The following is a 25475-nucleotide window of genomic DNA, read 5'->3' as shown; positions in this document are numbered from 1 at the left end:
CATAAAATAGATATAAACGTACTCATGTATAAAAATTATGACCATTTTGGCAGTGGCCATATAAACGCGCTCTCTCTCTCTCTCTCTCTTTCACTAAGTGTGGCAATAAATTAGGATTCATTACCCAAAAATCATTTCCATTTGTTCTGTTCTAGATTTTATTGTGTATTTCGGTGTTAAAATGAAGAGGATTTTATTCTATGGCTATTTTCACGAAATAATTGCGCATTATAATCACACTTGTGAGTTAGGGTCTTATGGAAAAAGTTGTTTCTATCCCAAAATGAAATATGTCCTTGGCAATTAGCTTTAGAAAGTAGAACGTCTTATACAACTTGCACCTGTTTTAAATTAGCTACTTATATGTACAATATGAAACAAATTTATACAAAAAACAAAATAAATAAAAAAAAAATACACTCAGATATCAATCACTGCTTTCGAGAGCGACTTATGTCTTAATCCCAAATACAAATAAATTTAAATCCTGTTAAAATTCGGATTTAATTTAAAAAGATATTATTTAAATTTATGACACTCTTTTTATAACCACCACCGAAGGATGTGGGTATATTCATTTTGTCATTCCGTTTGCAATACATCGAAATAAACATTTCCGACCCTATAAAGTATATATATATTCTTGATCAGCGTAAAAATCTAAGACCATCTAGCCATGTCCATGTCTGTTGAAATCACGCTACAGTCTTTATAAATAGAGATATTGAGCTGAAACTTTGCACAGATTCGATTTTTGTCCATAACAGGTTAAGTTCGATGATGGGCTATATCGGAGCCTTCTTCAATTTGGCCCAGATGGGTCCAGATTTGGATATAGCTGTCATATAGACCGATCCGCCGATTTAGGGTCTTAGGCCGATAAAAGCCACATTTATTACCAGATTTTGCTGAAATTTCGGACAGTGAGTTTTGTTAAGCCACTCGACATGTTTCTTTAATTTGCCTCAGATCGGTACAGATTTGGATATAGCTGCCATATAGATCGATCCGCCGATTTGGGATCTTAGGCCCATAAAAGGCGCATTTATTGTCTGATTTTGCCAAAATTTGGGACTGTGAATTGTGTTAGGCCCTTCGGCAGCCTTCTTCAATTTGGTCCAGATCGGTCTAGATTTGGATAAAGCTGCCATATAGACCGATCTCTCGATTTAAGGTTTTGAGCCCATAAAAGGCGCATTTATTGTACGACGTCGCCGAAATTTGGGACAGTGAGTTGTGTTAGGACCTTCGACATTCTTCATCAATTTGGCCCAGATCGGTCCAGATTTGATCTGGTCCAGCCTTAAATCTCTTGATTTAAGGCTTTGGGTTCATAAAAGGCGCATTTATTGTCCGATGTCGCCAAAATTTGGGACAGTGAGTTAAGTTAAGCTCTCGATAGCCTTCTGCAATATAGCACTGATCGGTCCAGACATGGAAATAGCTGTCATATAGACCGATCTCTCGATTTAAGGTTTTGAGCCCATAAAAGGCGCATTTATTGTCTGACGTCGCTGAAATTGGGCACAGTGAGTTGTGTTAGGACCTTCGTCGTTCTTCATCAATTTGGCCCAAATCGGTCCAGATTTGAATATAGTTGCCATATAGACCGATCACACGATTTAAGGTTTTGAGCCCATAATGGCACATTAATTGTCCGATGTCGCCGAAATTTGGGACAGTGAGCTGTGTCAATTTGGCCCAGATCGGTCCAGATTTAAATAGAGCTGGCATATAGACTGATCTCTCGATTTAAGGTTTTGGACCCATAAAAGGCGCATTTACTGTCCGATGTCGCTGAAATTTGTGACAATGCGCCGTGTTAGAGCCTTCGATATATTTCTGCAATTTGGCCTAGATCGATCAAGATTTGCATATAGCTGCCATATAGACCGATCTCTTGATTTAAGGTTTTGGGGCCAAAAAAGGCACATTTATTGTCCAATTTCTCCGACAGTGAGTTGTGTTAGGCTTTTCGACATCTTTCTGAAACTTGGCTCAAATCGGTCCAAAAACATAAAATCGGTCCAAATCCGATTTCACGCAAATTTGCACAAATTTTTGAATTGAAATATACATACAGTGGGGGCCATATAGTTAGGGACATCTTGTTTATTTTCGCAAAATCTACTTTTTAATAAAATAAAATGGCAAAAAAACATTATTTTTCATTAGTACTTCCATATATTATGATATTAAGGAACAGGGCACACTTCTCACATATCAATGAGTGTTTTTTGTGGGCAGTGTTTTTTATGATAAGCTGAATAATGTTTTGGATGCTAAATTGAGTGATGTCGCCAAGAAGTCAGATGTAGCTAATTTGCACGTTGAGATGCAGTAACTCCCTGAAGAAAATACTATCCTAAAAAGAGAATTAAACGAAATGAAGCAACAAGTGGAAACAAGTGGAAACAATATACAAAACGTTCAAACGTGGTTGTCACGGGTTTCTCAAGCAGTACTATCAATGATGCAAACGTCGCTTTTACAACCGTTTGTACATCGATGCTCAATGCCCAAGTGAATATTGCATCAACGCGAAAACTACCAACAATTAAAGGCTTTGTTTTACGTTGAATTCAAATGCAGAAGCTAACTCAGTTATGGCAGCTAGACGAAAACTGAAAGGCTCCAATAAATATATATACAAAGAGACACTACAGTAAATGAGCGGAGTAAGTTATACCGACTGCGGCAAATTGAAAAACAAATAAAAACCAACAAGTAAATGCGTGCTAAGTTCGGCCGGGCCGAATCTTATATACCCTCCACCATGAATCAAATTTGTCCAGTTCTTTTCCCGGTATCTCTGCTGTGCCGTTTCAGGCAATAGGCCGATTCAGACCATATTGTTGAAGGTCATGAGAGAAACCGTTGTCCAAAATGTCAGCCAAATCGGATAATAATTGCGCCCTCTATAGGCTCAAGAAGTCAAGATCCCAGATCGGTTTATATGAAAGCTATATCAGGTTATGGACCGATTTCCACCATACTTAGCACAGTTGTTTGAAGTCATAACAAACCACGTCATACTAAATTTCAGCCAAATCGGATAGTAATTGCGCCCTCTAGAAGCTCTAGAGGCTCAAGAAGTCAAGACCCCAGATCGGTTTATATGACAGCAATATCTGGTTATAAATCGATTTCCACCATACTAAGAAGTCCTACCGAAACACGTCATGCCAAATTTCAGCCAAATCGGATAAGAATTGCGCCCTCCAAAGGCTCAAGAAGTCAAGATCCAAGATCGATTTATATGGCAGCTATATTACATATATATTACAATTTCACATAACCTACACTCATAAGAAGTATTTGTGCAAAATTTCAAGTGGCTAGCTTAACTCCTTCGAAAGTTAGCGTGCTTTCGACAGACAGACGGACGGACATGGCTAGAACGACATAAAATGTCATGTCGATCAAGAATATATATACCTTATCGTGACTTTCGAAGAGTTACAAACAGAATGACGAAATTAGTATACCCCATCCTATGGTGGAGGCTATAACAATCCGCAGATACGCCAAGGCCGTTGGTTGCAACGCTTTTCTTTTGAATTTATTAACGTGTCGTCCAATATTTTTCTTTCCGCTACATGCATATGCGTGCATATGTATAAATTTGTGACAAAGTGGGTGAATTCACATTTTGTGGTGCTATGGGTTCAACGGTGATTGACTACGGTATTGGTTCAATGGATGATCTAGAACTTTTGGATAGTTTTCGCGTCCCATGCAAACCGTACTCGGACCATGTGCTCTTGGAACTATCAATTAGGTCAGACCAAGTTGACTTCGAGAAGCCATTCACACTACCACGGAGACTAAGGTGGTGCCCTTTAAAGTGTGATATGTATTGCGGGGAGATCGCCGGACAATGTGACTCGGACTACCTATCTGATAATTCCGATGTGGAGAACAAGGTCGACACTCTCAACTCCGAAATATATAGTGCACTCAGGATATCAGCGGATAAAAGCTATATCGAGCCCAAGAATCGTAGGTTTGATGCTCAATGCGAATCTGTCAGGAGGCGTATGCTCAAACATCTTAACTGCTATCGCAGATTCAACAATGAGGTATGCAGGAGACAGTACATAGCAAACGGGTTCTTTTATACGAGACTCTGCAATAAGAAGAAGCTTGAATTGTGCAACTCAGACATTGAACGATTAAACATCGTCAAGAATTGGTCAGACTTGTGGGAACTGGCAAACAGATTGAAGGACAGACCCCTGAGGATTGGTACCAACCTACCTGCTAGTTCATTCCGCGCAGATTCTAGCCTGTTATTGTCAAGTGCCTTTCTTTCGACTGAAATGAACTGGAAGCCCCCACTACACACTGACCCTTTTGTTGATGACCCCTTCGAGATGCATGAGTTGTTGTTTGTACTTGGAAATACTAAAAGTAACAAGGCGCCGGGTATTGATAGAATCCCTTTTGAATATTATAAATACGCTCCTGCACAATTTCTATGGTAAGTTGTACATTTACTGAACTGTATTTTCCTCCGCTAACTATTCCATCCTCCTTCCATAGATCTATTATTGTTGCTTTGAACAAAAAGGGCGATGTTAATGACGTGGCAAATTAGAGAGGGTTGCATTTACTGGATAGACTTTAAGAGATAGTTACTGGTGTAGTGTTGCACCGTATTAATTCGTGGATAGAGCAGAATCAGAATCTTTGGGGCCTAAGTCTAAACTTAACGAAATCTATAATTGTCATCTTCAGAAAGGGTAGTAAAATTAGTGGAATTTTGGCATGGTATTATGGTACTGGTCCCATAGAAGTTGTCAATGAGTATAAATCTCTTTCAAAAACATTTCTCGGACAAGCTAGAGTCTTTGAAAATTGCAAAAAGCTCCACGTGGCTCCACTACATTCACAACGGAAGAATTCAGATTTCTTATAAGATTAAAATATTTAACGCAGCCGCTAAGGCAATCCTATTTTACGGGGCTCAAGTGTAGGGGTTCAGAAGTGGTTATTCGACGAACGACAACGTATTCAATCTTACAAGTATTATCTATTTGAACTGGAGGAATAAAAAGAACACATACGATTTCTTTGTTGACTTCTCTGCCGCTTTTGACATGATACCGTGAAACTAATTGTTTTATAAATTAGCCAGAATGGGACTTCCTACGAAGGTCATAAATATATTACGCCTATATATAGCGACACTACGAGTCAGGTATGGGACGGCTCATCATTATCTAAGCCTTTTGAGGTCACTCAGGGGGTTGGGAGTCCAGTTTTGTTCACGATGTATTTAAGTGGTCTACAAGTTGTTTTACCAACGGATGTTCGAACTGCGGATGTCGAAATAAGGCTGTTGATGTATGCGGATAATATAGTCTTTTTATCGGACTCCACTGTGGAATTACAGTCGATTATTGATGCCCTATGGGAATATTGCTCTCTTTGGGGCCTAAGTCTAAACTTAACGAAATCTAAAATTGTCATCTTCAGAAAGGGTAGTAGAATTGGCGGGAGTTTGGCTTGGCATTATGGTACTGGTCCCATAGAAGTTGTCAATGAGTATAAATATTAGGGTGTGAATTTCTTTTGTAACCTGTCTTTCAAGAAACATTTCTCCCACAAGCTACAGTCTTCGAAAATTGCAATAAGCTCCACGTGCAATAAGATTAAAATATTTAACGCAGCCGCTAAGGCAATCCTACTTTACGGGGCTCAAGTATAGGGGTATGAACGGTATGACCAGGTAGAAAAGCTTTTCAGGTTTTTTTTTTATCAAGAAACTACTTTACCTACCCAGCAATACACTCAACTGTATGTTACATATTGAAGCTGGGCTGCCTAGTAAGTATTCGGAGACGCTAAGACTGCACTTCGGCTGTATTAATAGGATTCTATTCTTACCGAATAACAGATTACCTCGCGTGCTTGCAAAGGAGACTATTGGAACAGGTGCTTTTTTGGACTAGAAATTGGATTGGTTTAGGCGCCGAACTAAGCATTAGTATCAATTATGACCTAAGGGGTAGAGAATTAAGTAGGATGCACGATACTATACTATGCGATCTTGGAAGGCGGGAGAGAATCCTAGACGAAAACAGAGCACTAGCGTCTCAATTCCATGACCCCTACCTACACCTTCAGTATTATATTCCTCTATATTTCCTTGATATGGATTCCCAGAGACTAATACGTCTGGTTTTTTGAGCTAGAGGCGGTCTCCTCAACCTAAATACATGAGCTTTTAAAGATAACATGGACGGAAACTGCTCATTTTGCTATTTACCTTGCACCTGAGACAACTTATCACTTTATAGGCGTATACTCTATATATGCATATAAAAGAAAATAATGTTTTGGAAAAAACTCACTCTAGATAAGTTCTATATGATACTTAATGGAAACAATTTTACACAGCTCGGAAAATATTTGATAAATGCTTTGAATTACCGAAAACCAATTCGTAATGAATTTGAGCAATAAAAAACTAAAAATACCCGAGTTTAAGCTCAATGATAAAGGGCCTCCTTTAAATGGTCGAGTCCGAACGACATGCCACAGTTCGACATCTTTTTGTGGAGACAATATATTTTCAGATGTTCGGGCCAGGATTCGAACCTAGGCGTTTAGCTCTACCAGCATATAGTCATATACAGTGCGAAACAACACGGAGTGGATGTTCCACTATTTGCATATCTTTCGAATATTAAAAATCAAAAATATAACAAAAATCAATTATTTGTTTTAGTCGAATGCTCCTTCACTTATTATTATTTGATATCCAATTTCGAGGCCAAATGTTTGGGGGTCGTTTCACTCCATAAACTCTCCCTAAACCAATGGCAATTGGGGCTCAAATTAAAGAAACTTGAGAGTAGAGCACGATGCTGATATGTACGTGGTTGGCCGCCCACCCTGCATATCCCTCAAACTAGACATGTTTGTGGAATATGGCAAAAAGGGGCTCAAATCTGTATCTGTTTCATGGCCAAGTGTTTCAGGGACGCCTCACCTCTCATAAACTCCCCCTAAACCACACATATATACCGTCTATAGCACCAATGTGGTTTTTGAGAGTGGAGTATGAATCTAATATCCACTTTCGGGCAAAGAGTTAGGCTACTCCAGATCTAGATCTGACATCCAAACTTTAATGGGCAGACCCTCCCCATACCTAGATCTCGGAGATGGGTGGGGCGATTTAAGCGAAATTTAGTTTGTTTATAATAACTTAAATACAGAAATTTGTATGCTTATTTAGGTTGGGATATCTAGGGGGCCGGGATATCTAGGGGACCTCGAAAGCCACCAGCCAAATGAAATATAAACCAATAATGACAATATTGGACTCAATTGAAATGTATTTGAGACCAGAGCACGAATCTGTTATATGGACATCCCCCTCACCCCCAATAACACCTCCATACCGGACATATTTACCGACCATAGCAATATAAGGCTCCAATGAAAGGTATTTGGGAGAAGAGCACCAATATAATATCTACAAGGCCAAGGCCGTACCAGCACTCCCAAACAGGACTTATTTCCTAACGTAAAAAAAGAGAGTGAAAAAAAGGCGCAGCGGAGCGGAACCTGTCCAGCTAGTTTAATATAACGTGGAATGTTTTTATGCATTTTGAAGGGGCAATTCGCAGTTTTTTTATAAGATTTTTGTTAAAAATAGCATCCAGACTTTGTAATTCATTTCTTTAAGCATTAAAATCGAGAATTTGATTAATATTTCAACTTTGTAATTTAAGTTTGCATTAGGTAAAATGTGATTTCACCGACCAGAGACATGTTTATAAAACAGCTGCAAAATCATTTTGGGATAGATTTGAAAAAAAAAATAATTCATTATTTATTTTTCTCAGACTATGTAGGTTAGTGCAACGCTTTCTCTTTTGAAATATTGCCTATGAATACAAACCACCAACAAATGCGCGATATGATTGCTGCCAAATGGCCAAAATTTAAAACCGGCGTGGGATTGTCACGATTGTAAATGATGGATGACCAGGGTAATGGACGAATATTCTTATGACAATTGTAAGCAATACATCATGGGCTTCTCCGGTCTCGTAAAGAAATCCCAAAGGCATAAACAAAATAAATAAAAAAATAGTACCTAGTATCAAGTAGTGGTGTTGGGTAAGTTCAGCCGGGACGAATCTCAAATACTCTCCACCATTGATCGCCTTTGTCAAATATTTAGTCAAAATTTCAAACAAATCTGGTAAGAATTGCGCATTATTGGGGCTCAAGAATTACATCCTTAAGATCGGTTTTAATGGAAGCAACATATATCAGTTTATGGACCGATTGAGACCATACTTGGTTCGAATGTTGAAAGTCATAGCAGAAATCATTGTGCGAAATTCGGTAAGAAGCGTGTACGAATTGCTCCCTCTCGAGGCCCAAAAAAATCTTATTGATGGATCTCTTTATATGGGGCTACATCCAAATTTTAAGAGACCTGGTCCATTTGCAATGCTCAACGACCTACATCAACAAGAAGCACCCCAGTCAAATAGTTATATGTGCAAAATCATTTTGCAGTTTTTCATCAAAATGAGTCCAGTAATTGAACAACAATTAAAGGATAAATTTGTTCTCTACCTTGAACACTTTGCAATTCCAAAATCAATTCTCTGTTTCGATTACATTCAAAGAACCGTCATTCTTAATTTCTGTGGAAGTTTAAGACCAACAATTTTTTATAGCAACTGGTGAGAATCAACCTACTTTTTAATCAAATTTAAACGTGTGTTATATTTTTTGGATTTCTAGCGAAAAAAATTGGAGACAAAGTTTCGGAATGATTATTGAAATGAGATTAGCTACTAGAAGAATAGTGGAAATTACAGCTGCAGTCAATCCACACCGCAATACAGTAGTTTAATGCCAAAAATAGGGGCGTTGAGCGGAGTGGATGTATAGACAAAAGGGCATATTCGACAACTAGCAGCCAATCAAAATATGAGTAGCAAACAAATTGGATCTTGCTGTTTCCAGACAACATACCCAAAACAAATATTGAAACAATATGTTGGCCTTTTATAGCAAAGTAAAGTTCAAAAACTTCCCTAACACGGCGCTATAAAGACACACGAATTTTGATTGCTTAAAAATACAAATTTCGGGAGGAAGAATTCGATTTGTATAATTTGTGGCGAAATAAACTTCAATCCATATTGAATTGAATGTTTTTATAGCATAGCATTGAGCCCGATGATCATCAAAAATATCGGAGGGGATTCGCGGTACCCTCGACAAGAGTGCAGCAACCAAAATCGTGGCCACGGATCCCTTATGGTATTTGGTGCATTTGGAATATTTGGAAAGTTGCAAATATGCTTTGTTTCAACATAAATTAATGCAGAATTGTATGAAGACCTCCTAAAAAAAACCATGATTGTGTGTACTTTTCCATAAGACGTGCCTCCTCCATGTTGAACGGTTGAAAATGGCATATTTTAGATCAAGAAAAGTACCTTTACTATAGTGGCCAGCAATGACTCCTGATTTAAATCACATTGAAGGTATGTGAAGCATACTATATGCAAATGTTTTTGCAAAATACAAACCATACAGGACGTTTAAGAACTTGAAATAGGCGATAATGACGAAATAGTAAAAAATTTCATATGGCATCCCTAAAAAATTGGGTGGTTCTATGCCTTGGATACTCGAAAATATCCTTATTCACAAGGACAAGCTACTATTGTATTTAATCTAAGACATTGACATGTATCAATTTATGATGAAATATAAAAAATAAGTTATCCACTTATAAATATTTTCTATGAAATAAATTTTGAAATAATTTTTTTCCTACCAAAAGATTCCAAATGCTTTGAAAATTGATGTGATAATACAAAATCAGTAAGAAGAACAGTAAGGAAAGGCAAAAGTCGGGCGGAGGCGACTATATAATAGCCAACACCACTTTAATTTTGCATACCTATTGAAATATTGAATAGAACCTTCTACGATTTTCATACGATGGTACGAAAATTATGGCTTCTGCAGCCCTAAAAGTCGAAACGCATAAAAGATATATATTAGAGTTTTATCTAAATCAGATTCGATTTTGATGAAATTTTTCACACGTATTGAGATGTCAATTAAAACATCTCATGAAAAAATTTTGTAGAGATCGTACCAAAACTGTAGCTACTACAGCCTTAAAAGACCATATCGGATAAAAGATATATATATATGGGAGCTATATATAAATCTGATTCGATTGTGATGAAATTTTATACACATACTAGGACGTCGAAAAAGCACTTCGTGCTAAATTTGGTAAAGATTGAAGCAAAACTGTGCCTCTACAGCCTTAAAAGACCATATCGGATGAAAGATAAATCCGATCCGATTCTGATAAAATTTTTCACACATATTGGGACGTCACAAAAAGCACTTTATGCCACATTTGATAAAGATCGGACCAAACTTGTGCCTTCTACAACCTTAATAGGTCAAATCGGATGAAAGTTATATATGGGAGCTATATCTAAATCTGGACCGATTTATATGAAATTTTGCACACGCATTAAAACGTTACATGAAACATATTATGCTAAATTTGGTAAAGAGCGGACCGAAATTGTGGCTCTTACAGCTTTAAAAGGGCATATCGGATGAAAGATATATATGGGAGATATATCGAAATCTGGATCGATTTTTATGAAATAATGCACACACACGGGGATGTGTGCCAAAATTTTATAAGGATCGGACCAAAATTGTGGCTTCTACAGCTTTGAAAGGGCACATTGGATGAAAGATATATATGGGAGTTATATCTAAATCTGGACCGATTATTTTCAAAATCAATAGCGTTCTTCCTTGGACCAAAAAAGAGAATTTTGTGAAAATCGGACAACAAATTCGACCTGCACTTTAATTACGAGAATACATGGACAGACAGACCGACGGACAGACGGACATAGCTAAATCGAATCAGGAAGTGATTCTTTGCCGATCGGTGTGCTTATCAACGGGTCTACCACGTCTCCTTCTTAGCGTTACAAACAAATGCACAAATCTATAATACCTATCTATAATAATGCACATATAATTATTTGAATGGGGTGTGTCTGCAAAATTTCAAGTAGCTAGCATCAAACGTTGTTGTTGCTGTAGCAGTGTGTTATACATCGAGGCGGCAGCCCTTGCCGATGAAGGATTCCATCGGGACAATCCGGTACGTACAACCGGCTGCCATGGGATTGCTTTTGTGATTTTCGCAGACAGAGAATGTCGAAACGGACAAGAATATATGTACTTTATGGGGTCCCAGATCTATACTTTGAGTTGTTACAAACGGAATGACTAGATTCGTATACCCCCATCCTATGGTGGGAGGTTTAACAAAACGAAAAAAAAAGTCATCACAACATAAACTTTTACAAGCAAGGTGCAAATTTTATATGGCCTCCTTTAACCAACAGAAACCGATGAAGTTTTATTGGAAGCTATACAGATTTACAACTTATTTAGATCAAGTTTAACATTGTTCACATGGGGACCACCTAAAGGACCATGCTATGCTATAAACACATCACAAAATCGTAAGTGACGAATGCGTACCTGAGAATCAAAGAAAAGTCGATGATAAAAAACAAGTGCCAACAAATTAGCGGACCAAGACGACAACAATCGAATGGGCGGAGCAGGGACGTGGTGTGACGTAAACGTAAACATAGAAACAAACAAACACATTTTCGGTCCAAATTAATAACGGTAATTAATAAACACAAAACAAATGGCAGCGAAGAAAAACGAAAAACAACAAAAAGTGGAAGAATGTAAACCACTGCAGGGTAATGATGGCGCGAACTAATTGCCACACAGAAAAGGGGTCGCAGGGGAGCGTTGAATGGTAAACTAAAACAATATTGTAATTTACTTAAAATGCATTTCATCGAAAATATAGGCATGATGTAATGCCTAACACGAAGCACGAGAATAATAAACAAAAAACACCCACACATACACACCCTGAGACATGGTATGCACGGGGAGGGGGCCATGACCCAAAGGAAGGTACACCAAATCCCGACCAAGTGCAAGGGCGCAGATGTTAACTCAGACGGCGTGTACTGACCATGGTGAAGGTCACGCCTTAAGCCAACGATGGGTGACAATCGAAGGACCTTAGCCAAACGAAGCCAGGACCTTGCAATCGCCATCGCCAAGGCCTGCAAATCTCGAGTGTGAATGTGGTTTTGTTTATGTTTTTGTGGTTTTGTTTATATTTCTTTTTTGCTTTTTGTGTATTGTTGTTTTTTTTTGATTTTTTTTAATATTTTATTTACAAATAAATAAAATTACAATATTGTTTATAGTTTAATTAAAAAAAGATAATAAGATTAAGTACCTATACTTATGCCTAATTTATAAAACTGCTTGATTGGTGGTTAGTTTTTGTTTTGTGTTGTTTGAAGGGGTTCTCATGAAGTTCTGTGTGACACAAGATATGGGGCGGGGGGAGGGACAGGTCATAGAAAATGTAACAAAAGACACTTCATAACATGGGCAAAGGGACATCATCATCTGCCAGCCACACAAGAGGTCAATTCTTTGCTAAGAATCGGCGCAAACATGTGGCTGGTGTTGTTGTTTGGGTTTGAGGGTTTGTGTTTGGGAGCGGCGGTTGATGAGTGGTCTGTAGAGCCAATCATCACTGCCTGCCTGCCTTTCATTTCTTGGTCGAACTCGAAAAACGTCAAAGAAGCTGGTTGTTATCCAATAAATAGAATTTCATAATGTTTGCATTTTGATTTTCTTCAACGGATTCTTAAAATTTGAAAATTTGTGTAGGCGCGCGCGATTGTTTTTTTGTTTTTTTTTTCTTTTCCAATTTTTATTGGTGCTATGTTGTTTCTGCAGCGTTACCGATTTCAATCTGATGTTGTTTTAGTCGCTGCTTATGCTGATGGGGTTGATATTGCGATGTTTTCAGCTTTAGAAACAAACAAACAGAAAAAGGCCAACAAAAATAGATGACGATTTCGACAAGATTTTTTGAAAATCTTGTGGTGCTCTCTCTCTCTTGGATTTGTTGAGAAAAACAAAAGCAATTTCGTTAAACGTTGAAAAAATTCGATAGCAATAAAGGCGAAAAATAATGAAATTCTATTTTGGAATTTATTCCTCCTCATCGACACCCACACAGGATGGACAGACGGGTTTGCCTTCCATGGCATAGAACGATTTACCTCTGACTGCCTTTTTGCAATCCTACAAAAAATCGAAACGAAACAAGATTTGAACAAGGTATTCTAATGGCCACTGGCCGATGATCCTAGGGCGGAGAAAAACAAAGAAACGTGGTAATATGGCAAATCGATTAGCAAACTTACCCTGCAGACGAAGCAGTCTGGATGCCATTGCGAGTTCAAAGCTGAGATATAATTTTCCATAATGGCCCGGTTGCAGCCATTGCACTTGGGTGCAAACATGTCAAAGTAGTCATTGCGGCAGTAGGGTTTGCCATCGCGTTCATGGAAGCCATCTTCGCCAAATTGTTGGCCGCACTGAGCGCAGAAGAAGTGCTCTGTGTGCCAGGTTTTATCCAAAGCCGTTACACATTTCTACAAAGAGTGAAAAGAAAACACACATCAGTGGCATTCCTTGGGGATGGGGTAGCTAAGTCTTGAGATATTACATCCAAAATGGCACCATTACAATAGGCACAGCGAGGGCTGAAGAGGTTGTGGTAGTCCTTTTCGCAATAGGGGAAGCCATCGCGTTCGAAGAAGTTGCGTGTGCCCAATTCCTCGTTGCAGTGGTTGCACGTGAAATGCTCCGGATGCCAGGTCTTGCCCAAAGCAGTAATGACTTGGCCCACAATGGGTTTCTCACAGGCGTTGCAGCAGCCCTTTTGTACAGTATTAACACCTTGACGATTCATATTCGCCTGTAAACTTCCTAGCATAGAATCCAACTGGTCCGGTTGATTGTCTTCTACTACGGTAGAAGTGGTGGTTTCGGTTATGGTCTGCGTTAGATGTGAAGTGCCCTTGTTTGGTTTGGCGTAGTCTGTAATCGTCTGGTGATAGTGATTGGAACCGTTGTTTACCTACAATACAAGCGAAGCAAAAACAAAAGAGAACAACAATTATTAACTGCTTAATGGAGAAATTTTAACAATAATTTAACGAATTTGAATGGATCCTATGTTATTAGAGGTTTTTATTTTTTTTTTCAAATTGACTGTTGATCTTTGCAATATCCTAAGGCGCCTTACGTTTGTTTTCTGAGCGATCCGTAACGTTTGATGAAGATTCCCAAACTGAAAATACTTTTATGTAGTTCTGGTCTCAAAAACTTTTTCAATATGCTTTTGGTTTTTCGTGGTGTCTCGTCATCTTCGTGTCGGTCGGTCGGTCATCGTCAGTCAATGTTCGTGCGCACAAAAGTCCGTTTCGGCTACTTTGAGAAAGAAAATTTCATACACATTTCAAAAAAATACGAAAAAATCCAAACGTTGTGTTCTTTGCACACGACGTTTGTCTATGTTTGCGGTCGCAGACGTGGTCCATTCCTTTTGTCCGTCCAAACATCCATCTATCCATTGGACGCTGTTACGCTGTTTCAGTCGCCGTTGGCCGACACTGTCTCAATCATTGCCAAAAATATATGAAAATTTCTCGTTAGGATGGATATACCAACACAAATGTGTGTAGTGAGTGTGGCCGGCCAGCCAGCCAGCGAGCCAGTTCCCTCCGCCTCTTCGTCCGCTCCACACTTCATATCGACAAACTCATATAGAATTGAAAATTGAAAAGTACTCGGCCATTTGTGCGGACATACGCATCTTCTTCTGTTTTCCTTTCGCTCTTGGCTGTGTAGGTGAATAGAAATTTTACTTTTTCGCGGAAAATTCACCGAGAACCTATGTGTAGTCCCCATCGGTGCTTCAGCTCGTTTCTACAAAGTAGATTAGTGTGTTTGTGTGCGACCATGCATTTAGCCTAATTATAAGAAATTAGGTTTCATAGGACAACACGAAATCAACTTAAATTGGCAAAAATTCTATACGCGATCGGTTTGTTGTAATGAAATAAAAAGTTGATATGAAACCACCCACTCTTCGTCTTCCCACTTATTGAGAAGAAGTTGTTGGGGCTCAAAATAGATGCTTCCATAGAAGCGGTCAATTTGATTAGCCCTCACTGCAACAGTATCGATTTAACCACTTTTAATACTAAAGTTCCAAGTTTTCATTTGGAGTAGCCAAAATGCCGATGAAAGGTTTTTTTTTTTAATTAGAAAGTACCCAGAAACCACCTTTCTCCGAGACACCGCTTTCCAGATATAACAACAAGTAGAATGGCATAATGTTCGGCCGGGCTGAACTTTGGATACCCACCACCTCAGGATCTATGTGATATTAACCACATTTCGATGAAATGCGGTGAAAATACACCTTTTACGAGCCCGTAGCAGCTATAGCGAAATGTGGTCCGATGTAGCACACAACAAGCCGATTTCTAGCTTAGGTGTATATCCATAGTGGCATGGGGCGGATTAATATCCGCACCCTCTTTTCAATCTAACCTAGGCCAAACCAAGCATGTACGCAGCTCACTGTTCCAAACCGGGTAATAAATGAGCATTGTGTGCGTGTAAGACTGTAAACCGGGAGGTCGACATATATGGCAGCTATGTATATCTAAATTTGATCCGATCATCACCATATACGGAAAGAGTGTGTAGGAGGGTCTAATAGAACTCACTGTACTACACTCATAGAAATTTGCGAGTAAAAACAGCTAAAAAGTTTGCTAAAACAGCAGAAAGTCTGCTGAAAATGGGACAGCAGTACTTTTTTGCTTAAACAGCAAACATTTTCCGCTGTTTTCAAATATTGAAAAGTTAAAAAAGCTTAAAAATGCCATATATATTTCCAAAATTTTTTATTCCATCTTATTTTTCAATTTTACAAACATATGACTTAATTTTGTTTAAATTAAATAATTTTTGATCGAATTTAAATAACGGCGGCAAAATAACTACTACTTTTAAATATATGCTTTTGAACAAAAAATTAACGGCCAAAATTACCAAATTTGTTTACTAATATATAACAAATGCCTCAATAGTTGTTGCGAAGTTCAAACATTTGAAATGGATTTATTCAAAAGTTCAAAATTTATAATTTAATATCAGCAGACAGTGTTTGCTGATATCAGCAGACTAATTTGTCTGGGTGTAGATTTCAGCAAAATCGGTTAAAAAATAAGCGAATTAATAAGTGAATCGGCAGATCGGAATATATGGAAGCTATATCCAAATATGATCCTATCTGAACCTTACACCGCACGAACGAAGAAGCGCCTAACGTAACTCAAAGTGCCAAATTGCAGCAAAATCGGGTAATAAAAGTGCCTTTTTTGGGCTCAAAAATTTTAATCCAAATATAGATCGAGCTAGACTATATTTTGCATGGGATGTGGTTGGCTTAACAAAACTAAACTAAATTTCAGCGGAATCGGGCAATTCATGCGTCTTTGATCTATAGTGGGGTTATATCAAGCTATTATCCGATCTGGACCATTTTCAGAACGAATATCAGTGGTCGTAAGACATCTTACTGTGCCAAATTTCGGCGAAATGGGGTAATAAATGCGGCTTGAATTGGTATTAGTCCTTAAATTGGGAGATCGGTCTTTATGGGGCTATATCAAGATATGGTTCGATTTTCCCATCTTCGAAATTAACCTGCCTATGATAACAAAAAAAAAAATCTGTGCAAAGTTTCAGCTCAATATCTTCATTATGAAAGACTGTAGCGTGATTACCACACACAAATAGACACTGCTAGATCGTCTTAGAATGTTACAACGATTAAGAATATATAAATTTTGTAGGATCGGAAATGAACATTTCGATATATGCACTTCATTGGTGGGTAAAAAAATAAACAGTTTTGCGGATAGTTTCATAATAAACCGGTAACGCGTCTTTTATATACTTTACAGAATGAAGATCAAAAATCTGTTTGTGATGGAAAATATGTCCAGTAAAAATTGCATCCAACTATTGACGGGAACGAGTATGCTTATAATTTGCATCATGTCTTTATAAGTCTTACAGTTCTCCTAATTCGTTGGAGTTTAAATAAGGAAAGGTGGTAGACCCAAAAATCAGAAACACGAAGAGTCTACGCTATTGCAGTTTTAAACGTTTAATTTAAAAAAGAAAATTATTTTTAAATATTCTCAAAAATCAAGTTTTCTAGACTTGTCAAATTTCATTAAAGTTTTCCGAACCTAACACTTAATCAAAAAGTAAATTTTGAACATATTTCACTGTAACCAAATCTACGGTCAAAGCCTAAAAATTTCACTAAAAAATTTTTGCCCAAAAAGTAATTGCGGATTTTTTAAAAGAAAGTAAATGCATTTTTAATAAAACTTAGAATGAACTTTAATCAAATATACTTTTTTTACACTTTTTTCTAAAGCAAGCTAAAGGTAACAGCTGATAACTGACAGAAGAAAGAATGCAATTACAGAGTCACAAGCTGTGAAAAAATTTGTCAACGCCGACTATATGAAAAATCCGCAATTACTTTTTGGGCAACCCAATATATGCAAAAATATTAAAAACTTGTACCCGTTTCTTGAATAAGCTCAATTTTCGATTTGTTTGAAAGAAGAGTTTGGGAAAAAAGTTTTATTATAAACTAAAATCTATCTATCTAATAAATATCGCCAATGTGGAACAGCCAACGACCTATCTATCTATGGAAAATTTCATGCAGAAAGCCTGATTCAATCAAACGCTTTCGTGATTTCGAATGCCTACTAAACGGACGGACGGATATGGCTAGATCGACTTACGGCAAAAATAGAATAAGCGCGTTAAGCTTTGTATTTGAGCGACGCGTTGCAAAAATGCAACTGTGCACAGAAATCCTACAAAAGCAACGCGGAAAAGTAAAAACATTGTAAACTTTGACGATTGAAGGCGAGCGTCATTCGGTGCTGTCACACGTAAGTAGTGTTTTTAGTCGTCAAAGTTAAAAATTGTTTAACTTTTGGGAGTTGTTTTTTGACATTTGATTGCAGAGTTGTATTTTTCAATGCGACGCCCTTCATTCTGTTAAAGCCTTTAGAATGTTCAGAATACAGCTTTGGTCTTAAAAAAAACCTTAAAGTTTAGTCTTTAGGAGAAATTTTATCTTTAGAAAAAAATATTGGGTTGGATTTTTTAAAAGCAAGTAAGCATTTTTAATAACACTTAGAATGAACTTTAATAAAATATATAATTGCCATTTTGTTCGATAACCTCTTGCCATCTTCCTGGCAAATTTAGTATTCCACGCTCATACAACTTCTGACCTTTATCTGCAAAAACCTGAACCAAGTGCGATTTTATAGCCTCATCATTGCCGAAAGTTTTACCATTTAAGGAGTTCTGCAAAGATCGAAATAAATGGTAGTCTGATGGTGCAAGGTCAGGGCTATATGGTGGATGCATCAAAAGTTCCCAGCCAAGCTCACTCAGTTTTTGGCGAGTGACCAAAGATGTGTGCGGTCTAGCGTTGTCCTGGTGGAATATGACACCTTTACGATTGACCAATTCTGGTCGCTTCTCCTTGATGGCTGTATTCAATTTGTCCAATTGTTGACAGTAAACATCCGAATTAATCGTTTGGTTCCTTGGAAGCAGCTCAAAATATACCACACCCTTCCAATCCCACCAAACAGACAGCATAACCTTCTTTTGGTGGAAATCAGCCTTTGAAGTGGTTTGAGCTGGTTCACCATGCTTGGACCATGATCGTTTTCGACTAACGTTGTTGTAAACAGTCCATTTTTCATCTCCAGTCATGATTCGTTTTAAAAACGGATCGATTTCATTGGGTTTAAGGTGCATATCACAAGCGTTGATTCGGTTTGTTAAATGAATTTCTTTCAATACATGTGGTACCCATATTAAAATTGACGCCAAACAAACAAATGTAAACAAAATTTAGCGCACTTTTTTTCTAAAGCAAGCTAAAAGTAACAGCTGATAACTGACAGAAGAAAGAATGCAATTACAGAGTCACAAGCCGTTGAAAAAATTTGTCAACGCCGACCACATTACTACTATATTACAGACAATTACTTTTTGGGCAACCAATATATAAAAATGTTGGCTTAGGAAAATTGTAATGAAATTTTGTCATTTACAAAATAATTTCGAGACGAGACTGGCCCCTGGTAGAAGTTTTGTCGTTAGAGAAAGTTACGCTGAAATTTTGTCTTTAGAAAAAAATTTCTTTAAAATTTAGTTTTAAGTGAGAATTTCATTACAATTTTGTCCTTAGGAAAAATAATTTTGAGACGGCCTAGGCCTCAACTAAAATGAAAATTTTTCGGTAAAGAAAATTCACTGAAATTTTGTGCGTAGAATTAATTTAAATAATTTTTTTTACTTTAGACAATTTTTGAATTTATTTGAATCGATAGTACGGTCCATATAATTTAATGTTTGAAAATTATTTCATGCAAATGGTCCATCCGCTTAGTCCAATTTTGGCATACTCTTTCCAACATTCATGGCCGTTATATCACGAATAAATGCTTCAATGTTGTATTCCAATGAAGCAGGCTTGTCTATATAAACACGAGCTTTAACATAACCCCACAGCGAGCTTTAACATAACCGGTCCCGAATGTGAAATAAGATGTCCACTGAACTCGCCTCTCAATAAGTCCATTGTTACGCGTGCACAGCATATGGCACCGCCTTGTTGAAACCACATGTCATGCAAGTCAAGCTCTTGCATTTTGGGCAAAAAAAAGTTGGATATCATCTCACGGTAACGCTCACCATTCACAGTTACGTTACGGTTCGCATCAACTTTAAAGAAGTACGGTCCAATAATGCCACCAGCCCATAAACCCCACCAAACTGTGACTTTTTCTGGATGCATTGGTAGCTCCTGCAATGCTTCTGGCTGGTACCCATTTACGTACACATTGAGCCAAAAATGAGCTGAACAGAAGAAGCGCACGATGAACTTCCTTAACAGAGCACGCATTTTGATAATAAAATGCAATAATTTGCAAGCGTTGTTCGTTTGTAAGACGATTCATGATTAAATTATAGACCAAACTGAAGATGTTTGACAGTGAAACAAAACACGAAACGTGCGTGAGCTGTTTAAACCAGTGTTGCCAAAAAGATAATAGATAAAAAATAACCCGCATATGCATCGGCCTATTTGCACTTATAGAGCCGTTAAAATTTTAGACACATTTGCTCGAAATTTTATACGGATTTTTTTATAACCAATCTGAAAACCTCCATCGAAGTCCATCGACCAATTTGCACTTACACGGTAGGTATAGGGTATTATATTATCGGCACCGCCCGACTTTTATACTTCCTCACTTATATTTTTTTCTCGTTTTTACCTTTTTTTGTTCATGTTTATTTTTTCAGTTTTTCGTCCAGGAAGAGGTTTTTGTGAGGTGTAAGCGCGGCAATACACTTAGCAACCAATTATTTTTTGCGGTAATCAATTAGTTTTTGCGTGTAGGCAAAAAATTAATAAGTTTACGTGTTCTTAACATCAGTAGCCAATCATAAAGATGATGGAGCCCATCGACTTGATATTGTTTGGTTGTGAAGGCAGCGTCTGCATCCCCTGGTAAATATTACCACTGCCAAGAACAAGGTCATCCAAACAATGAAAAATGTTTGCTTATGTTCATCTTCCTTAACGAGGTACCTGTTGATTGAAGTTCAGCTATCTAATGAAACCTATGGCAGCAATAACGTTGTCGAGTACACAAAAACACTAATCATATAAACATCGCCTGAAATTTCATACTTTCATAAGAGTGAACGAAACGAAGGCAACTGATTTCCATCTGTTTTCTTCAAACCACGATACTATCATATAATGTGTAACCACAAATAGTTACACATTATAAACTATATATCGAAATATTAATCTGCGACTCCATAAAGTATATATATATATTTGATCATCTTGACATTCTACGTCGATCTAGCCATGTCCGTCCGCCCGTCTGTGAAAATAACGATAGCGGTCGAAAGTGTAAAGCTAGCCGCTCGTCATTTTGCACAGATACTTCTTGTTGATGTAGTTCGTTTGGGATTACGAATGTGTCTTATCGGTTAGGATCTGGACTTTCAATTTGATTTCTTAAGCCTCTAGAATTGTGGTCCGATTGTGCTAAGGTTTTGAATTTAGTGTTCTGTTACGACTTCCAACAAATCCCGATTTGACATCTTGAGCCACTAGAAGACTCAGTTTTTATCCGATTGGGCTGAAATTTTGTACGTAGCTTTTCATTTCCTTTTACAACAACAGTTTACAAAGTGCTAAGTTTCTAGATGTATTTTACCACTTGATCTTTCCATCGGAATTGTCCCAGCATGCGTGTGGCACAGTGCTTGCCTTCTTCGCTGGAGCTTGTTCATGCATTCTGACAACATGACCAAGACAACGCAACCGTTATATTTTGATACTTTTTACTTTTATGCTAACGTCGTCATACAGCTCATACAGTTCGTGGTTCATACGAACTTTTACGACGAATATTTCTATCAAACACTCCAAGTCCTGCCTCGTATGCTTTCACAAGTACCCATGCCTCGAAACCATATCACAACTAGGGTAGTATCAGTTTCTTGTATAGTGTAAACTTCGTCTGTCGAGAGGTGGCCTTGTTTCTAAACTCCTTGGTTAATCCAAAGTAGCATCTGTTTGCCAGTCTTGTTTTTTGCTTTATTTCAAAACTGTTTTTATTCGTTTCGATTATGGCGGTGACGAGGTAGATAAAGTTGCTATCTCAAAGTTGTGGTTCCCAACTTTCTCCATTTTTTATACCCTCCACCATAAGATGGGGGGTATACTAATTTCGTCATTCTGATTGTAACTTCTCGAAATATTCGCCTGAGACCCCATAAAGTATATATATTCTTGATTGTCGTGAAATTTTATGTCGATCTAGCCATGTCCGTCCGTCTGTCCGTCCGTCCGTCTGTCTGTCTGTCGAAAGCACGCTAACTTCCGAAGGAGTAAAGCTAGCCGCTTGAAATTTTGCACAAATACTTCTTATTAGTGTAGGTCGGTTGGTATTGTAAATGGGCCATATCGGTCCATGTTTTGATATAGCTGCCATATAAACCGATCTTGGGTCTTGACTTCTTGAGCGTCTAGAGTGCGCAATTCTTATCCGATTGGGATGAAATTTTGCACGACGTGTTTTGTTATGATATCCAACAACTGTGCCAAGTATGGTTCAAATCGGTCCATAACCTGATATAGCTGCCATATAAACCGATCTTGGGTCTTGACTTCTTGAGCCTCTAGAGAGCGCGATTCTTATCCGATTGGAAAGAAATTTTGCACGACGTGTTTCGTTATTATATCCAACAATTGTGCTAAGTATGGTTCAAATCGGTCCATAACCTGATATAGCTGCCATATAAACTGATCTGGGGTCTTGACTTCTTGAGCCTCTAGAGTGCGCAATTCTTATCCGATTGGAATGAAATTTTGCACGACGTGTTTTGTTATGATATCCAACAACTGTGCCAAGTATGGTTCAAATCGGTCCATAACCTGATATAGCTGCCATATAAACCGATCTTGGGTCTTGACTTCTTGAACCTCTAGAGGGCCCAATTCTTATCCAATTTGAATAAATTTTGGCACGTAGTATTTTGTTATGATATCCAACAACTGTACCAAATATGGTTCAAATCGGTTCATAACCTGATATAGCTGTCATATAAACAGATCTGGGGACTTGACTTCTTGATCTTCTAGAGGGCGCAATTCCTATCCGATTTGGCTGAAATTTCGCAAGACGTTTTTTATTGTTACTTTCAACAACTGTGTCAAATAAAGTACAAGTCGGTTCATAACCTGATATAGCTGCCATATAAACCGATCTTGGGTCTTGACTTCTTGAGCCTCTAGAGGTCGCAATTATTATCCGATTTGCCTGAAATTTTGTACGACGGATTCTTTCATGACCATCAACATTCGTGTTTATTATGGTCTGAATCGGTCCATAGACCGATACAGCTCCCATATAAATCGATCTCTCTATTTTACTTTTTGAGCTCACAAAGAGCGCAATTCTTATTCGAATTGGCTGACATTTTACACAGGTCTCCAGGTCTCGCTCTAATAGCAGAGCAAATCTTTTCTTAAATCCTTTTTTTTCGCCTAAGAAGAGATGCCGGAAAAAGAACTCGACAAATGCGATCCATGGTGGAGGGTATATAAGATTCGGCCCGGCCGAACTTAGCACGCTTTTACTTGTTTTTATCTACTCGGGTGTACAAGTTGTTGTGAGAGTTGATACCATTCATTTTGTCTTAACTGCATTTGCCAGATCCACTTTACTAATTCCCTGCAGTAATAAGTTCCGGTGATCGATGTCGTCGGCCTAGGCGAGTAGCATGTGTTCTCGTACAATTTTCTCTAGTAGGATATAAAAGAGATCACGCGATAAGCTGTCTCCCTGTCTGAATATCCGTTATTGCTCAGACAGTAATCCATACGTTCTCCATGCGTCATTATTGCATGCCGAAAAAATTGCGGTTTGGTGCGGTTCATAAGCCGTCATTGGGCTGTACTTCTTCCGTGATGATCAAGACCGGCACATTACTTTGAATGGGAATCTCTACCGTTCAATGATAACACAATATGGACTTGGAGGGCATGTGCCACACAGCGAATGTCACAATCAATTTATTGGAAACCAAGTTTGGAGAACGTGTTATCTCACGAAATCGTCCAATCGATCGGCCGCCTCGGTCGTGCGATTTGACGCCGTTAGACTATTTCCAGCGACGATTAATGAACTTCGTACGAATATCGAATGTGATAGTGCAGCAGTATCGGCCGACTTATGCTTAAAACCCGTAGAAAATTGAGTTCAGTGTCTGGACTTGTGTAAGCGTGGCCATGGTGACCATACAAAAGAAATCGAGTTCTATACGGAATGGCATCGAATGTACTTTCACAGAAATAAAAAAATTTTGTTGCGCTCTCATTGTAAAAAACTCTGTATAAGATGGCGAGGAGACTTATTCCTCTGTAGTTAGCAAATTCCGTCTTGTTTCCTTTGTTGTGTACGGGACATAGTAAGCTGAGGTTCCAATCATGGGGAATGTGCTCTTCTAGCCAGAACGCCGGCAAGCTGATGCATATGCCTTACCAGCGTGTCGCCTTCGGTCTTAAATAGTTCAGTGGGCAACCCATCGGCTCCTTCATTATGGATTAGTTTTGCGATATCCACACTAGCAGCTGGGAAAAACGTTCCTTCCATATCCCAAGCACACTATCTGTTTTAGATACCAGCCTTCATCCTTTTTCTCTGCAGGAGGATGTGCCAGCACCAAAACCATCGGTTTGATGGTTGAATCTTTGGTAAAATTGCCGGATTTCATTCTTACTCCTGCACATCTAAATTCGCTCTCACTCACGTTTTTGCATTTCCTTTTTCTGTCTGCCGAATAGAAGTTTCATACTTTTGTTGTAAACCCATATAAACCGATCTATCGCTTTGTTTACTTAAAGGCGTAGAGTTTATTTTTGATCCAATTTCATGAATAGTCGGTTATGTTACCCCTTATGCCATCGGTCCCAAGTCCATTTCGATAAAGCCCCTATATAGACAAATTTCGATTCGCGAGCTTATTCAAATATTAATACTGAATAAGGTTGAAGGAATTCTTTCTTATTCATTTCATTTAAAAATATAGGGAATTCTATAGTGTTTCATTTTATTGCGTTTTGCTTTTTTTGAATCTCTTTGGATTTTGACGCCGATATTTTGACAATTCTTGGACATAGCATCAAATTGATTTCGAAATTTCAACAGCAAAACAAAAACTGTGGCAGAATGGCGACATTTAAATGGAGCAGCAAACAAGGATGCCATAGACGACAAATGTCTGTTTATGACCTCCAAGGTATCTCCTCAGCATTGACAATTTAGAAATTTGCACACCAACAAACATTATGTAGCCCCACTTGTTAATGCACAGTTGATAATTCAATTAGGGAAAATATTTATTCCATTAATTATCGAAATAACAAGAACTCAACTGTGGCGACATGACAAATTGCGAACACTCTGTCTTCAAGGTGGGGCCCCAACGACTCTCGAAAATCAGCGACCAAGCTGTTGACAACCGCTGTGATCGTTGGCGGGGAGTAAAAGAAAAGCGGGCACTGAAAAAGCCAATACCCACTAAACAAGAGGAATTTCCATGGCGGGTGGAGTCCGAAATCTATTTTAAATTCACAAATCGCATTTTTATCATATAAGGAATTCCCCATATAGCCAATGGTCATAATTGGAAAGAGACAGCAACAACATGCATCTGCAGGCACCGGCACCAATGCTGATGAAATGAAAAATATTGCTAGCCGGTGGCACACGTTACTCTACAATTTTCGCAAAAATACATTTATTACT

The 25475-nt window shown here is 38.2% G+C and overlaps 1 protein-coding gene across 7 annotated transcripts in view; it reads right to left on the bottom strand.

Annotated features, from left to right (window-relative positions):
* Positions 1-25475, bottom strand: part of LOC106085290 (leupaxin) — a 198971-nt gene that overhangs the window by 7967 nt on the left and 165529 nt on the right. For 6 of the 7 annotated variants that reach the window (XM_059364968.1, XM_013249482.2, XM_013249477.2 and 3 more), the window contains 2 exons: positions 13667-14080; positions 13362-13592 (listed from right to left, as the gene is read on the bottom strand). In XM_059364968.1, coding sequence (XP_059220951.1) covers positions 13362-13592; positions 13667-14080 — 645 coding nt within the window. Of the gene's footprint in view, positions 1-11926; positions 13240-13361; positions 13593-13666; positions 14081-25475 lie in introns of those variants that run through there. The other variant, XM_013249483.2, reaches the window with a different exon arrangement.

Source organism: Stomoxys calcitrans, chromosome 3 (assembly GCF_963082655.1).
Source record: "Stomoxys calcitrans chromosome 3, idStoCalc2.1, whole genome shotgun sequence".
Classification (NCBI taxonomy): Eukaryota; Metazoa; Arthropoda; class Insecta; order Diptera; family Muscidae; genus Stomoxys; species Stomoxys calcitrans.
The sequence above is the reverse complement of the archived record's forward strand: the minus strand, read 5'-3'. Positions and strand labels throughout refer to the sequence as shown.